General features: G+C 29.1%; 1 protein-coding gene across 1 annotated transcript; it reads left to right on the top strand.

Annotated features, from left to right (window-relative positions):
* The first annotated feature begins 14,342 nt into the window (after positions 1–14,342).
* LOC136087025 (beta-alanyl-bioamine nonribosomal peptide synthetase ebony-like) lies at positions 14,343–16,304 on the top strand. The gene has a single exon (XM_065809530.1). It carries the CDS (start codon positions 14,343–14,345, stop codon positions 16,302–16,304), a length of 1,962 nt encoding a protein of 653 aa, XP_065665602.1.
* The last annotated feature ends 870 nt before the right edge of the window (positions 16,305–17,174 follow it).

Here is a 17,174-nt window from a genome sequence, read left to right on the forward strand (position 1 = left end):
TGAAAATAATCAGTTCAAATTCCGCATTTGTTTTACCACACTTACACCAAGTTTCCGTAAGACAAATAATTTTAAAGTCATGTTTTAATTCATCCAACAAAAACTTTAAGTTTTCAAAATTTTATTTAAACTTCGAACATTAATATTTAAAATTGAAAAAAAAGTTTCCTTTTTTAAGATTTGGAAAGATTCAAAAACTGTATAGTATTGACTTTCAAATATTTGTTGATTAAAATTTCCAGAGTCATTTTCGTCCCTGAGAATGATATTTTCATCACAAAATTTAACTATTAGGTTTTCCTCCATTTTTTTGTTGATTTGTTTTTGTTTTTTAAAAAAAATTAGATAAAATAATAATAATAGAAAATAAAAAGGACATTTGTATAAACACAAAATTGCAAATAAAACAATAAAACTTAACTCTTGCTTTCTTGGCACGGTTTTTTTGATACCCAATTGCGCACAATTAGCTTATCGTACGATATATATGCAAATTTTCCCAGCTGCCTTTTAGTTTTCATTCTTTCTCTCAAGTCTATTCTTATTACGTTAGTTTCGTAGCAAAAATCTTCATTAATGAAAATACTTTCACCCTTTAATTAAAAAAAATTTTTTTTAATTTCTACTTTGTCTTTGTAATCTAAAAGTCTTATCATGATTGTCATTACTAAATGATGATTATCATTACTAATGATGATCATGATTACTATGATCTTGTTTATTTTTTCCTATCACTTCCTTTATTATATCCCAAGTTTTTTGTTATTACCAATATTATTTTGTAGTGATTTTGAGAAATAATTTTTTTTAGCTTTTCTTTTCAGGTTTTCAAACAGGTTTTTGTAAATTTTCTTTTTTGTAAATTTTGTAAAATCTTTTTTTCGTTTTGATAAGTTTTATTTTTTAAGAACTTTTCATATAGTTTTTTCCTTGAAGATTTAATAAGCCCTTTTGTAATCCAGGGACTTTGCAGGCTTTTTAGCTTAATTTTTATTTCCTTCATCGGATACGCTCTATTGCAAGCATTAATGAGCTCATTGTAAAAAAAATCTTAAGCTATATTAGCATCTTTGCAATAATTGAGTTCTTTCCAGTTTACATTGAGTAAATATTTTCTAAACGCCTCAATGTTAAATTCATTAATCTGCCTTTTTACTTCCCTCAGTACTTTGCTTTTTTTTCCTTTTTTAAAAAATTCCGAAATGAAAAAGATTAGAAAGTGGTCGCTTATATCGCTTTTTGTGACTCCGGTTTGAGTGTTGCATGTTGTACTGAAATAGAGTGTTTAAAAAACTTTTTACATCGCTATCAGTTTTAACATTGAGAAGATTTAGGTTATAGTCTCCCGTGATGTAAATTTGTTTGTGTTTTACTTTTTTTAAGTAGCATTTTAAGTGTTTTAAAAAAGATTTCTTATTTGCGCTTGGCGGTCTATACAAAGCAGTTATTAAAACGCTTTTTCTATTTTTGTGGTTTAATAATTCGATGGTTAGAAATTCAAAGTCCGCGTTTTGAATACTTAATTACTACAATACGAGTTTGAATAATCGAATGAAAATTTTGTCATGGAAAATATTTATTCTTAATATATATATTTAATATAAACTTTTTTTTTAGCTGACTTTTTATCATTATAGTTTCATAATGTAAACTTTTTAGGGAATAATAAATAAAAGCCATCCTTTATAACATAGTGTTGCAACCTCCTCCCTATTGCAATCAACCTCGATCTTCTCTAAATCCCTAACTTTTGCGATGTTTTCTGGTTGCAATATAAAGTGTTAATAATTTGAAATATTTCTTTAATAGAAAAAAAACTAATCATAACAATTATAAAAACAAAATAATTGCATTAGAAGTGACTTATTCTTTTTAACATATTTGATGATTTATTTTACTTTGGTTACATCACATACAACATATGTGATGTAACCAAAGCTAACTTATTTATTTAAGGTTACATCACATATGTTATCTTGCAATTTTATAAAGGATTTCCTCAAAAATCAGGTAATATCGCTGCAACGAAGAATACTGGTGAGTTAATGTTTTATAAAAAAAACCGGTTTATTGTGCACTATAGGTTAAAACAATCTAACCTTACCAGTCGATAGCCAATAAAGTAAAAATCAGAAATTGCAAAAAAAAAAGAACCTTTCCTCTTATAAAAAATTTATAACTGTATAAAAAAAAAGGTTTTTTTTAAAGTATTTAAAAACCCTATTGTTGCATAAAAGCGATATGCAGTTCGTAGAAATAAAACCTTTGAAAAAAAAAATGCGTCGGAACTTTTATGTTGCATAAGATAAAAACGCTCAACCTAAGTATCCTTATTTTCAATATTACCTAACAAATATTGCCCTTTCTTAAATATTATTAACAGTATAATATATTAAATAAAAAAAAAAAGTATAACATTGGTGTTTTCATAATATAAAAGATTGTTTTAACTACAATTGTGCAAATTTCATAAATCCGTTCATTTTTGTAATTTTCAAGACTGCATTTCTCCTTGTCTCATTCATTCCCTTATTTGTGTTTAATTTTTTTTTTTAATTTTTGCTTACATTAAAATGTCACAGTACAATTATATGCCGTATATTTGGTGTTACAATAAAAAAATTCCAATATCAGCATAATTAAAATATTAAAAACACACGCATATATAAACATAAGCATATATATACTTACAAATATAGATGCGCACATATATAAACTGCTAACAATTGAACATAAGCTAGGATCTGAAAGAAGATCACAAAATCTTGTTGTCAGAACCTTATAAAATACAAGAAAGCAAAATAAAGACAAGTATAACATACAATAAAATAAAGTAAAAATTAAAATATAAAAGTAATAAAATCCAAGCTAAATAACAATTTTTAAAATATTAGAAGTATTTGAGTATATTATCAAGTGAAATAATACATTTTTTAGATTGAGCTTGAAAAGATAAAAGGAAGTTGGTTGATCGAAATTGTGCAGAACAATATTATTCCATAGGTGGGGCCCACGAGAAGCAATGCAAAATTGATTAAATTTTGTGTGACAAAACGGCTCATTTAAAAAATTTATGTTTCTCATATCGTATTTGTTGTTAGGTTTGAGTTTGAAAATATTATTAAAAGCGCTAGGGGATAAATTATTTCTCCATAAATATACAAAACATAAAACTTTAAAACCATTGAGTTCAAATAAATTTAATGATCTCATTTCAGTAAAAATAGGTTTTGTATGTGTAAAACGATCAGCATAGTTAATTATGCAGATCGCAAGTTTTCGACGACGAAAAAGAAGTTTTAACAGTACTCCCCCAAGCAGTGTTAGCATAATTTATGTAACTGTGGATAAAAGAGTAATAAAGTTGGCTTAAGCCATTTTTATTAAGGAAGTTACGAGCTTTATATAGAATCTCAATGTTATTTGAAATTTTAGAAGATACATAATTAATGTGTTGATTCCAGGAGATGTTTTCACCGAGATAAACGCCTATGAATTTTGTAACGGAATCATTTTTCATTTCAATTTCGTTTATATAAGGTTGCGGCAAGTTTGTTGGTAAGAATCGCTTTTTTGCACAGGAATGAATTGATTTCTTTTATAGTTGCAATGGTTGGTTCGAGATTAAATCTTTATATTGAAATGTTATTTATTGCGATTATAAATGACATTTAAACAAACTTTTTTATTTACATGAAAAAATTCCTTACTTTTTTTTTCGAAATCAAATTAAAAAAAAGTGCAACGCTTGGTTAAAATATTTGGTAAAAATAGAAGCCGAATCACCATATTGATTTGTAGCAACTAAAGTAAAGAAGCATAATGAATCAATTCAATTAAAATAAATTAAAAAACAAACTTGGTTTTTTATGCACAATATAAAGAATTAAAGTAGTAAAAATTTTCATTAACTCAAAATGAAGAAATTGTAATTCACTACAAATAAACTTTTTTATCATTTCCCTTTGTAATGAAATAAAATTAGTTGTTATATAGCTTTAAATAATGGTATTTATAACCACGTTTACAAATATTTGAAAATTTTAAGTTTATCATCAAGTCATCAAATCATCAGTAAACAACTTCAAGAACAAACTGAACAACTCATCTAAAGGCTGCTATAATCCCAAAACAGGTTTTGGTGCTTCATGGTAACGCTGCATGTCAAAAAGCTAAAAAATTATTGTGTTATTTAAAACTTAAAACGAAATAATTTTTCATGTACTGCTGTATATACAGCAGTGCTTTTCAGGGCTGAGCTACGCCTTTGTTGAAAATGTTATGCCTTTGATTGCAGCATCTCGCTATTTCTCTTTTGCGCTTTCATATACAGCTTTTGTGGGACTCTTCTTGGCGAATTAAATACTCGCGAGACATTCCAAAAAACTTCTTATAAATCTGATTTTGTGTTAAACTTTTGCGTAAGGCCTCCTAATAAATGTCTTCTTTTGAGCAATAATATTTATAAGTTGCTGTTTCTGTTGTTTTATGACAAGGTTTTAGGCTCACCAAGCAATACTTTTACTCCTCTTTGAACCTTTTCTAATGTGTTAACATCCTGCTCCATATTATCGGTATACAACGTTATAACGGGAAGGAACTCAAGCAGCAAAATCATGTAACTTAAATATACAAGTATTAGTTCATTTAACTTACTAAATAATATAGTATAAACATTAAAAATTCAGACTTAAATTTGTAATGAGGGTAAAGGGGTAAGGATGGTGACAAAGTTTTAGCCCATATTAGCGTACTGATTTTAACCCAGGTCGTATAACTTGCCTTTCAAGTCTTAGCTTAATTTTTGTTTTTATTAATTTTTGCCCAAAATAAGTTTGTTGCAAATGACACAACTGCCTGAATAAAGGAAAAGTTAAAGTAACGAAAGGCTTAAAATTACTAAAAACTTGAAAATTTCAATTCCAACGTTTTAAATTGTGTTGATTAAGACCGTGCTTAAGAGACATGCAACATGGAATACCGTGTAACAACATGTAATACCGTGTAACAACGTGTAACATCGTGTAACAACGTGGAATAGCCAATAACTTTTTATTTTTTATTAAAAAACCATATTGTTTGCAACAAACGTTTTGCTAAATTGATTTTAATATAGACTAGCTTTGACTTAAACATCTTATAGCAGTTTTGTGATACGTATCTTTAAGAAAACCAAATCACCCTGTTAATTTCACCTTGTTATTTTCACCCTATTATTTTCACCCTGTTATTTTCACCCTGTTAATTGCCTACTTTATACTACCTTTCTAAATTAAAATAACTTAACAAATATTTTTTTGAAAGAACATAAAATATAACTTTCTGAAAAGCAATAAAAAATAATATTATAAAGTATTAAAAAAAAAAATTGTTTATAATATAACATTCTATAATTGTAGTTAATATTTTTATTTCTTTTAGTTGAGGAAGTTTTAATCGATTATGTCCGAGTCGTTTCTTACCACTACATAATTGCATATTCAAATATTTTTTTATCGAACAGACAAATTCAATTCTATTTCCGCATTGAAATAAGAATTGAATGGTTAAGTATAGCAAAATTATTTTCTGTCAAATTTCATGCAATACAATTATATGCAATATTTCATTATGTCACGTTGTTATAATATTATGCAATAAAGAAGAGTAATTTATTTTATTTTATTCCATTAATCAGATAAAATAGATATTGATACAAAAAAATTATATAAATAACAAACTAATTGTATATTGTAATTTAAAATTGACGAGCAAAAGACAACCATGGTAACCATTTTAGTATATAACAACAGCTAAAAAGTCAGTTCTACACAAACTGCATTGCTAACTTTGAAGATGGCAAAAGGAGTAGTACCACTTGCAATTGTTTTTGCTTTAATTATTGGAGCTGCTGCGGCTGCTGGTAAGTATACATTTTTTAATAGTAAAGTTTTTTTTTCAAATGACATGGAAGAGAAACTTTCTCTCAGCCATTGTATAATCATTAAATTCATTTAAACACTAAGTTTACTTTGTTCTATGTTGCTACCCTGTTTTTTATCGGGAATATATATAAAAATATAATTATAAATATAAATTCATATATATATATATATATATATATATATATATATATATATATATATATATATATATATATATATATATATATATATATATATATATATATATATATATATATAAAACCAAAGTATATTAGCTCCGTTTTCAGGGTAATAATTTCAACTTCTAGCACATTTAATTATTTCGTAAATATTACGTTATGTACAGAAAGTACAGAAACAATTACAATAAACATTCATAAAATAGTATCAAATATCCAAATAAATAGTTTAGTTTTTTTAGTTGATTATAAGTTATTTTAGAAAAATTATTACTTTTCTAAGAAATTTGTCAAATTTGGAGTTGCATCAATGTCACTTGCTTTCACAACTTTTTTCCAGATTCAAGACTTTGCAACACGCTTTAAAAATGCTGGTTATCTTTGTTTAGAAAGTATCAGTTAAACAAGTTAAACAAAGCAGTGAAACGAAAAGCAAATGTAACATAACTGTAGTACTTGTAAACTAAAACAAGGAAAAAACCTAAAAGTTGATAAATTAATTGATAAATGGTTTTGGGAAAAATTTTTTGAAGAAAATCTTTGCTTCTTCCTTGGTATAATTTTTTAAATATGGGTAGGGCATTTCCAAAACTACGCGCACAGAAACTTGTAAATGTTTTGTCGTTTATTTTTATTATAATAAAACTAGCTCCAGTTTACTCTCATTTAATTCTAATCTATATAAATATTTTAAAAACAAAGAATTGCAAGCATTAGTAATGTTATCAAAGAATAAATTGAGTTTGAAGCGAAATCACGCACGGAATAGAATAACGGAAACATTAATTTCTACCTAAATAAACTTTACTTGAAAAGTATAAGTTTTAGCAGTATATCTATTTTTTAAGCAATATTTTATATATCCTTTTAACCATATATAAGCAATCTTTTAAATGCAGTTCATACATTATCACTCACGCAAGTCACGCACGGAAATTACAAACTTATCAAGTTCTTGTATTCGTTTTATGATAATAAATTGCTTGTGAGTATTTCAAGTGAAATACTCACAAGCTATATTTCTTTAACTCATATTTAATATGGTTTCTATGAGACATAACAGCCATCAATTGTTTCTAGCTCGATTATAGCTTTTAGAAAAGTCATTGTATAGTTTTCAAAACTATTGTGACATTAACACACAAAGTTATAAAGTGGTAAAAAAACATACATATTTAAAATAGAAATGCTCGATAGTAAGCTCTGATATGAAGGTCAGCTGTTTAGATCTCTATGCAATGCTCTTTTATCTTTTGTACATTGCACATGATGGAACTCGTCAGTTCTTTCTTAGAGGACATCTTGAAAATAGAGCTGTTGTATGCCAAAATTTGGCGGAATGTCTGGTAGTCTGTAGATTCGACCGCGTGTTTGAGATAAATGACATAATAGGTATTAAAACCATTATTGATTTAAACTTTGAGTGTTTCGGATTTATAAGCATAAATGGTGTTACTTGATATATATATATATATATATATATATATATATATATATATATATATATGTGTATATATATATATATATATATATATATATATATATATATATATATATATATATATATATATATATATATATAGTTTAAATTGTTCTAAAATATTCTTAATTGTTTCAGAATGTTCTAAATTGTTCTAGAATATTCTAAATTGTACTAGAATATTCTTAATTGCTCTAGAATATTCTTAATTGTTCCAGAATGTTCTAAATTGTACTAGAATATTCTTAACTGTTCTAGAATATTCTTAATTGTTCCAGAACGTTCTAAATTGTTCCAGAATGTTCTAAAGTCGACTGAAATATTTTGGAATTTTCCAAAATGTTCTAAAGTTTTAAACACTTCTAATCTATACAAGTTTTAAATGATTTTCAGCAAAGCCGCACGTATTAGTAGTAGCACGTATTAGCATATATATATATATATATATATATATATATATATATATATATATATATATATATATATATATATATATATATATATATATATGTATATATATATATACATATATAAACATATATATATATACAATATGCTATATATTACTGCGAAACAAAAGAATCACTGGCGCCAAATCTAAAAAATACAAGAACTTCAAGAGCTCAATAATATCTTTATCATGATTTGCAACCTATCATCACTCCCCATGTGGCATAAAAGAAAGAGGAGCGAAAGAAAAAAGTTCCCAGGTCGAAATAAATGAGGGCAATATTTATTTTTTCGCACGGGTCGCGTCGCCATAGAGTCTATATGTCGCCATAGAGTCCAGAAATTGTAATGCCTTGTGAAGTTGTGTAAGCTTTCCATTTGATATACCTGACAACAAAAAATAATAACAATAATAAAAATTGAAAAATATAAACACATGTACTAGTATAAGCAATATATGATAGCTATACCAAAGTATAAAAGGTTACCTTTACGATAGGGTGATTCTAGGAATGAATTGAAGAGGGAGGTGAATCCTCAAAATGTGCTGACTGCTTTCTTAAAAAAAAACCTAAAAAACTCTTAGCTATTAAGTTACAACAAAGAAACGAAAAAGAAAAGAAAAGTGTTTTTTGTGCTTTTTTGCGCTTAAGCCTTTGAGTCGACAAGACGTGTTTTTGTTCGAGCGTAAGTTTTCAGGAGTATTTCTCTCGTACTTTTTTTATTTTTTTCGTACTTTTTTTATTTTTTATTTTTTTTGTTTTGTCTTATTCTTTTTATAATCATTATTTACTTCTCTATTTATTGCTTCATTTATTGCTTCATCTATTAGCTTATTAGTTACTTTTCTATTCTAAAATCACAGTATACTATATTACCTATACTCGTGTCTAAAATACAGTCTTTGCTGTACTTCGCACACCTATATTTATATATACCTATACTTATATTTTATTATATTATTATATTTATATCTTATTTACATATTATTATCATAAAAATATTTATAGCTAAGATTTTATTTATGCTTCAGTTCGCTTATATTTTTACAGAGTTTTAAAAAGTTGTTATTTTTATTTTTTTTATTTTTTTATTTTATTATTTTTTTTTCTTAAGTTATTCTTTTCATAGTCTTTAATTGCCAACTAATTGCGCTAGCGATATTTTATTTGTTCTACTCAACAAATTTTGAGAATAATTTTTTCACACTTTTTCTTAATTTTATTGTGCCTTTGACAAATCCAAAACTTATTATTAATCAATAAATACATTTACGGAAATTTATGACAATATATTACCGAAAAATTTTTACTAATTATTTTATTTTTAATACATATCTACGAAAGAAATATATATTATTTCAATATTTCTATTTTTTAATTTTTTAATTTTGTTATTCAAAAGCTTTTTACGTGAACAAAAATTTATACATAAGTATAAACATGGTAAAATCTTATTTATTATAACATAAATATAAAAAAGTATTATCTACCGCATCCAAATACAAAACCGCCAAAATTTAAAATATTCTAAAAATATCAGCATCAAAATATCCTAAAAAACAATTATATATGCGGCCGTGGCGCAATGGTTAGAGCGCTTGCTTTATAAGCAGGAGACCCAGGGTTGAAACGAGCTCTGGACAAATTTTCGCGTCACGGTAAGGAAGGAGGCGTGAACTTCCTGGTTAAATGCACTTCCGCGGTGTTCTGTGACAAGACCGTAAGGACTTCTTGGGGCACCTAAAAAAAAAATAATAATAATAAAAAATAATAACAATTATCTTAAAAAATACAAACGATATCTCTGCAATAAATATTCGCGTATCAAGAAAAAATAATAAAACCCACTGCTACGGCAAACACAACAGTAAACTCCCAGGTAGCAGCCCTCCGTGACGAGCTCACAAAGCAAATAGAAGCACTCACCGCAAGATTCATAGCCGCTGAACTTCAGACAGGCAACCAGAAGATTGAACTAGCAAACATGAACTCAATCATAAACACTCAGTACTCAACAATCGCAAACTTGAAAGCCATCATTGCACAACACAGCACCAGCACACAAGTTAGTACAACACTAACAGCCACCAGTTGAAACCATGTTGTCAGCAAAAACGCTTAAACTCTCAAAAAAAACCAACAACAAATTGACATGATAGATACCATTGCCAAAGAATCAAAAGAATCATCCAAGGAATAAACAATTCAATTTCATCCGACCAGTACGACCAAAAGCATCACGATCAAACTGAAATTAACAAAGTCCTCCACCTTATTGGTGCTGACAAAGATAAGTACCTTGCTTTCTTCCACCTTACTCCTCGTGAATCTGTTGGAAAACCAATCAAAACAAGACCGCTAGTCATCACATTTCCTAGAGAAAGCGACCGTAACCACGTACTGAAACTGTCCAGTCTGTTCTTCCGAGTCGCAACGAACCGAGCCAACTATACCACACTCTTCATTAACCCTGACCTAACGGCAGTCGAAAAGAACTTAGCATGGCAACTACGCACTGAATGCAAAAAACAAAAAGATATCTCTACCTGCAACATCAACAACTTTGTTCGTAATACGAAGTAACAAGGATGAAAGAAATTATCAAAACCATATATACAATAATCAACTAACGTCTCAAACCTACCACACCAATAAAAGACCAAGCTAGCAACAACAAATAATACTTAAATATCCAGCACAATCCTGTACCAAACTCAACAAAAATTAAGCGGCCGACGAACTCATCATCATATGATCGACGACCTCTTCCAATAAGCCCAAAACCAAAATTAAAACAACCAACACAACCAAATGAGAAGCTAGAACAACTCATCTACTGGGCCAATAACCCTTGCTCGCTTAATGGTCAGAAAATCAACAAACTTAGAGCTAAAGCCACCTCAATAGACCCCTTACTTCAACCGCACATAATTTTGATTACCAAGATTTGGTTCACAGACACATCCGACACAAAATTGGTAGGGTACCAACTGTTCAATAAAAACAGATTCAGAAGAGGAGGAATTACCATCTACACAAAAGAAAACCTCGATTGTTCTTACACCAAAATTGACCAACTCAACCGCACCTCTATTGAGCAAGTCTGAATTAAACCAAAATTTCAAAACGAATTGATTCTACTAGGCTGTCTCTACCGCCCTCATGATCTAAACAACTCAACGCTCGATGAAATAATAAGTTTAATAAGCACTGCATCTGAAAAATACAATTCAATTGGCTGCTTAACCTTACCCGCGTACAGCGACTTCAATTTCAGCAATACTGTGTACTCACATGTCGACGTAGGAGGTGGTATTGCGACTGCTGCATATGTACAAAACGATAGACCGACAGATTGTAAATTTAAGACTGTCTCAAAGAAAATCATCTGAATCAGCTAATAACCTTTCTGACCTATCGCAGCACTCGTGAGGAGCCTCCAAAAAAGGAGAAGCACTCTTTTTCCTTATCTACATTAACGATCTTGGACCACTTCTTTTCCTTATCTACATTAACGAAAAAATGCAACACCACTTTAAAATGTATGCAGATGGCTGTAAAATAACCGGAGTTATCGAATCGAATCATGACATCATAAAACTCTAAGCCGATACCAACGAAGCTGTGAAGTGGTCGCACACCTGGTTCATGTCTTTTAATGTTGACAAGTGCAAAGTCATGCACACTGGGCACAGCAAAAAAAATATCAACTGCAACTTATACAATGAACAACCTAGTAGGCCAACCGCACCAGCTATCATTTACATCATCTAAACGAGACCTAAGCGTTGCTATAACGATCTGAAAGTTAAAAAATAAGTCTGCACGGCTGCATCAGCTGGCAATCGATGCTTGGCAGGCTCAAAAAAGGCTTTTAGAGGTCGAGATTAAGCATTGTGACGTACACTGTACACTTCATACATGCGCCCACACCTTGAATTTGCAGTACAAACTGTTTCTAGCTCAAGACATAGCCAAGCTAGAGCAAGTTCAACGTTGAGCCACAAAACATATTGCCATTTTAAAACACCTGCCGTATACTCAGAGACTAGCAAGCCTTAACCTAACAACACTAACCGAACGACGTGAAAGAGGAGACCTAATTGAGCAATACAAAATTACGAACAAAATCAACAAAATTAACTTCCAGGTCTCTCAATTTCAACCAAACATCGAGGTCTCAAAGTACAGCCTTCGTCCGCGTGGACACACAAAACAATTAAAGGCACAATTTGTTAGAATTTGCGTTGAATGAAACAACTTCATCACCAATCGTGTAGTCAAACCATGGAATGCCTTAAGCCAAAAAGCAGTGGACTCAAAGAACTAAAACACTTTTAAATATGAATTTTCTTGCTCCAGCATCTTCACTTAAGACATAATTGTAAAACTGTTTTCATCACAGAATGGCCTGATGTGCCACTCTTTCTCAACATTATGTAAATTTTTTTGACTATGAGTTAAACAAAAATTATGCTATCATGAGTTTGTTCAAGTTTATACGTGTTTGTTCAAGTTTATACGTGTTTGTTCAAGTTTATACGTGTTTGTTCAAGTTTATACGTGTTTGTTTAAGGAACAATATATATTCCTGGTCACGTAGTAGAATAAATTGAATTATTTAACATTTAAAATAATCATAAATCACTTAGCGTGAATAATTTATTAGTCCTAACTGACAAACAAAATTTATGTAGTTCCATAATTGTCTTCTCTATTTTGGAGCTTTGGCCTCCAAGATCAGCTTTCTTCAGACCTTCCTCGTTTGGTTGTTTCTTTAAATACAAACTAATCGTTTGCTTTAGTGCGTCGTAATTTTTGGGGTACCATAAACTTGTCTCCATCGGAAACTTTTTGACTTTTTTTTTATAGAAACTCATATTTTATATACTTTTAAAATAAAGCGGCAATAAATAAAATAAAGCGGCAAATGCTTCTTTTTTTTCAAAAGTATCAGGATTTTTCATGTTTGCAGTAAAAATCACACAAGTTTTACATAAATCAATCCAAAGAAGTCTTCAAAACATTTTTATACAAAGTTTAAATTTTTCTATTAAAATGTCCCAAAACATTTTTTTTTTACGCCAAAAACAGATTCACATATTTTTGAATTTATTAACATAATAAACAATATATTAATATTAAAGAACCAAAAATAATAATGCTAATTGTGTATCATCAAAGGGTGTCCTATCATAATAGTATAGATATAATATATATATATATATATATATATATATATATATATATATATATATATATATATATATATATATATATATATATATATATATATAGCGTTGAAAAATGAAAATTTTAAGCGTAGTTTGTGACCTTTAAAAGGTGTAATCAAAAGGGATTACTCTCTTGAAAGGTTGACAAGATAAATTTTTAATAACTGTTTGAACTATAAAGAGGTAGTCATAACAACAATCATGATCGTGACATAAAGTAATCGTTGTATGAATACCTCGATACAAGGTATAAATATCAAAGCTTAAGACAACTAAAATTATGTAAAATAAAACAATTAAATTTTACTATCTCAACTACTTGTTTAAATCTTATCTTTTGCTTCCCCGTTTAGCTAAAGGTTTGTTACGTTCTTGAAAAACGCTTTACCGGCCCTTTTACATTACTATAATTTTACATGAGGTTGAGCAAATTTATTTGCGTTATTTAATTTTTAGTTTTATCATAATTTCAACTTTGAAGATATTGACAATTTGTAAATTTTATTTTTCAGATACAAAAAATGGATTCTGGAATAACCTATGGTAGAACAACGAGCTATTTAAAAGAAAATGATTTCTTTTCCTACTACAACCGAATTGAAGATAGTTCTGGAAAAACGCTTATCAACCCAAATCAAGAAGTTGTCACATATCGGACATTACACTTAATGGTACAAAATATATCACAAAATTTTCACGAGCTGTTTAATGTTAAACCAAATGAAATCGTGGCATTGCTAATTCCAAATGGATGCAATCGCATAGCGGCAATACTTGCTCTGAGTAAACTTGGAATACCATTCTGTCCATTGGAAGAACCTCTCACAGAAAAAATGTTGTTTTGTATGTCACAAATTAAAGCCAATATTTTAATTACTGAAAATAACTTTAACAATGAGTTTCATGCAAATTTAAAAGATTTAAATATCATAAATATTAAAACGCTACTGGTACCAGTAGAAATTTTAACTAATAATTATACTTGTTCAATCATAAAAAGTAGCTTATTTTGTGTTCTTTTTACAAGTGGGAGTACGGGCAATCCTAAAGCAGTAAAAATAACTCATGAAAATATGATTCAAACAGTTGAATGGTTTAGATCTGATTTCGATTACGAACTAAATGAGATGATGTGTTCAAAGACAAACTTCATATTTATTGATTACTTTACAGAAACTTTATCCGCAATATGCATGAAAGAGTCGTGTTTGTTTCTGAGACCGGATCAAGTTAAAAACTCAAAACTTTTCTTAGACTTTTTGAGTAAATACAAAGTTACACGGTTATATACAAGTGTAAGTTTACTGAGGTCGTCACTTTTGTTGTTAAATAATGGTTACAACAGTGAGTTGTATCTTCGAGAAATATGGAGTAGCGGAGAAGATTTGCATCATTCTTTAGTGGTCGACTTTTTTAAATGTCTTCCACACGTTAAACTCTGGAATGTTTATGGAAGTAGCGAAACTTGTGGTAATATCATGTATAGTAAAATGGATCCATCAAATATTGTTAACGCCTCAAAAGAAACTTTCATTGGTGAAATTGTGTTACCGGATGCGGTTGTTTACTTAGTAGATTCAAGCGGTAATCTAATTAATAATCTGTTTGAAATAGGAGAGCTATGGGTTGCTGGATCGGTAGTATCACCTGGTTATCTAGCTGAAGGTGCTGAAAATATGAAATATTTTGAAAAAAATCCTTTCTATTACGGTGCAGATGAAAAATTTCAAACTGTATACAAAACGGGCGACTTCGCTGTTCGCCGTGAAAATGGAATTTATAAAGTAGGTCGCAACAAGGATTTTTTTAAAATAAGAGGTAATAAAGTGAATATTTCAGAAATTGAGAAAACAATTCAATCATTTTATCCTAGTTATATGGTTGCAGTTGTAGCACAAGTTGTAAATGAAATAACTGAAATTTACTGTTTCATCTCGCCGCCAACAACATCAATAAAATGTGTTCTTAAAGAACTGAGCAGTAAAATGGCACCATTCATGATCCCAAGAATACTATTTATAGATACAATGCCTAAAACTGACGGATCTGATAAGATAGATCGTCAAAAACTGATTTCTCTGATCCCATCAAACAGAAATAATGTCCTTTCAATAGAAGAAATATCTTTGAAACCAATCAAGAGCCAATTTAAATATATTACAGCAATGGCTTTAAATACTGATACTTCAACTATCGATCTAGACTGTAGTTTTTTTGAATTGGGCGGAGACTCTGTGAGTGTATGGGTTTATATTGAGAATCTGAAAAAAATTGGATTTGACGTAACCTTTGAAAACGTTAGTGCAGCGCGCTCTATAAACGAAATTACAGATAAACTTACAACGCAAGGCAACAATAATGAACAGCCCATAAAAGATCAAGAAATCAAAGTTTATAACTTCTCCGAAGTTAGCAATGATGTTTTAGATGTACTTTATGAGCAGCAAGCTAAAGCGTTTTTGGAAGTAGAAGTACTTACAAAGTATTTGATGGATCCAAACTATGAAATTAAATTTCGCTGTTTTATGAAAAAAATTATTACGAACTATCCTTGCCATTCATTTTACGCAATGTTGTGTGGAAAACCTGTTGGTGCAGTTCTTTGTCATTCTTTAAATGCACCCTTAGATTTAAGTTTTTCTCCAGCTATTGATGAAATGTTTTTAATGTATGATAAAGTATTAAACAAAATTTACCCACTTTCCAAATTTAAAGTATTAGACTTTACAACTCTGCATGCAAATTTGGATTTGCCGAGAGATATCGCTTGTCAAGTCATTGTTGAGCTTTCAAAGCGTGTGGTTGAGTTTGCTATTAAACAGAAGTTTGACGTTGTAAGCACGCTCAATAACAATGACGCTACTTTTAAAGTGGATACATCTCTTTTAGGATTTAAACATGTTGCAAACCTTGATCTCGGTAAAATATGCATTGATGGTGAATACCCGTTTAAAAGCGGTAAAGATATCAAAAGTCGTATTTGTATTAAGTATCTTAGCGAAAGCGCCAGGAGTTATTTTAGTGATGAACTTTAATATGAAGTGTAAACAATTATATTATTCAATTTTTTAATTAATTCTGCTTAAGAATGCTTTTATTGTTTGTCTACTTATGATGCAATGTTTTTTTTTATTTTTTACTTATGATGCAATGTTTTTATCGAGTTAATATTAGTAAGGTAGGCATTGTTTGTACGCGCGTGAAACTACTTTTTTTTTAGTTTTACGCGTGTATTTACACATACATTTTTATCAATTATTTTGACAATTGCACCAAAAAACCTTGTATAGTTTAACCTAATAATATTTTTAAGTTAGTTAAATTAATTTATAAACCCTACCTAAATAAGTATTGAAATATCTTTCTTTTATTTAAAAAAATGCTGGCCCAAGCAGAAACCCTCAGTCGATGTATGTAAACTCAACTGCACTTATCCCTTTTTAACTCAGTCGATGTATAAACTATCTTACTATGCCTATCCCTATTTAAGTCAGAGAGTCTAAACTTTACTGCAACTATATCTAAACCAGTCGATTTATGTACGGATTGATGCACTTATTCGATGAAAATTAAAAGTCGTTTGTTTGTACGCGCGGACAAACATTGATTTCCTATTAATAGAGAATACTTTTATTGGACCAAAGATTGCTAAAGCAAAAAGTTTAAAAACGATTGATTTTAAAGAGAGTTTTTTTTTTTTTTAATTTTACAGTCTGGTTTTTTTTTTGTCTTGATAAACGTTGCATTAAATTAAATTTCTAATTATAATTTAAATTATTATTTTATTAACAATTTTATACTAATAATTGTACTACTTTAGGTATATTATATTCATTTGTATTAAAACTTTTATCTAATATTAAATGCTTATAGAAACCAGTAACTGTCGTTCTTACAATGTAAGA

Source organism: Hydra vulgaris, chromosome 11, assembly GCF_038396675.1.
Source record: "Hydra vulgaris chromosome 11, alternate assembly HydraT2T_AEP".
Taxonomy (NCBI): domain Eukaryota; kingdom Metazoa; phylum Cnidaria; class Hydrozoa; order Anthoathecata; family Hydridae; genus Hydra; species Hydra vulgaris.

Bases quoted from the DNA above. Each gene is read 5' to 3' on its own strand.
- LOC136087025 (XM_065809530.1), top strand. From the start codon at position 14,343: ATGATTCAAACAGTTGAATGGTTTAGATCTGATTTCGATTACGAACTA.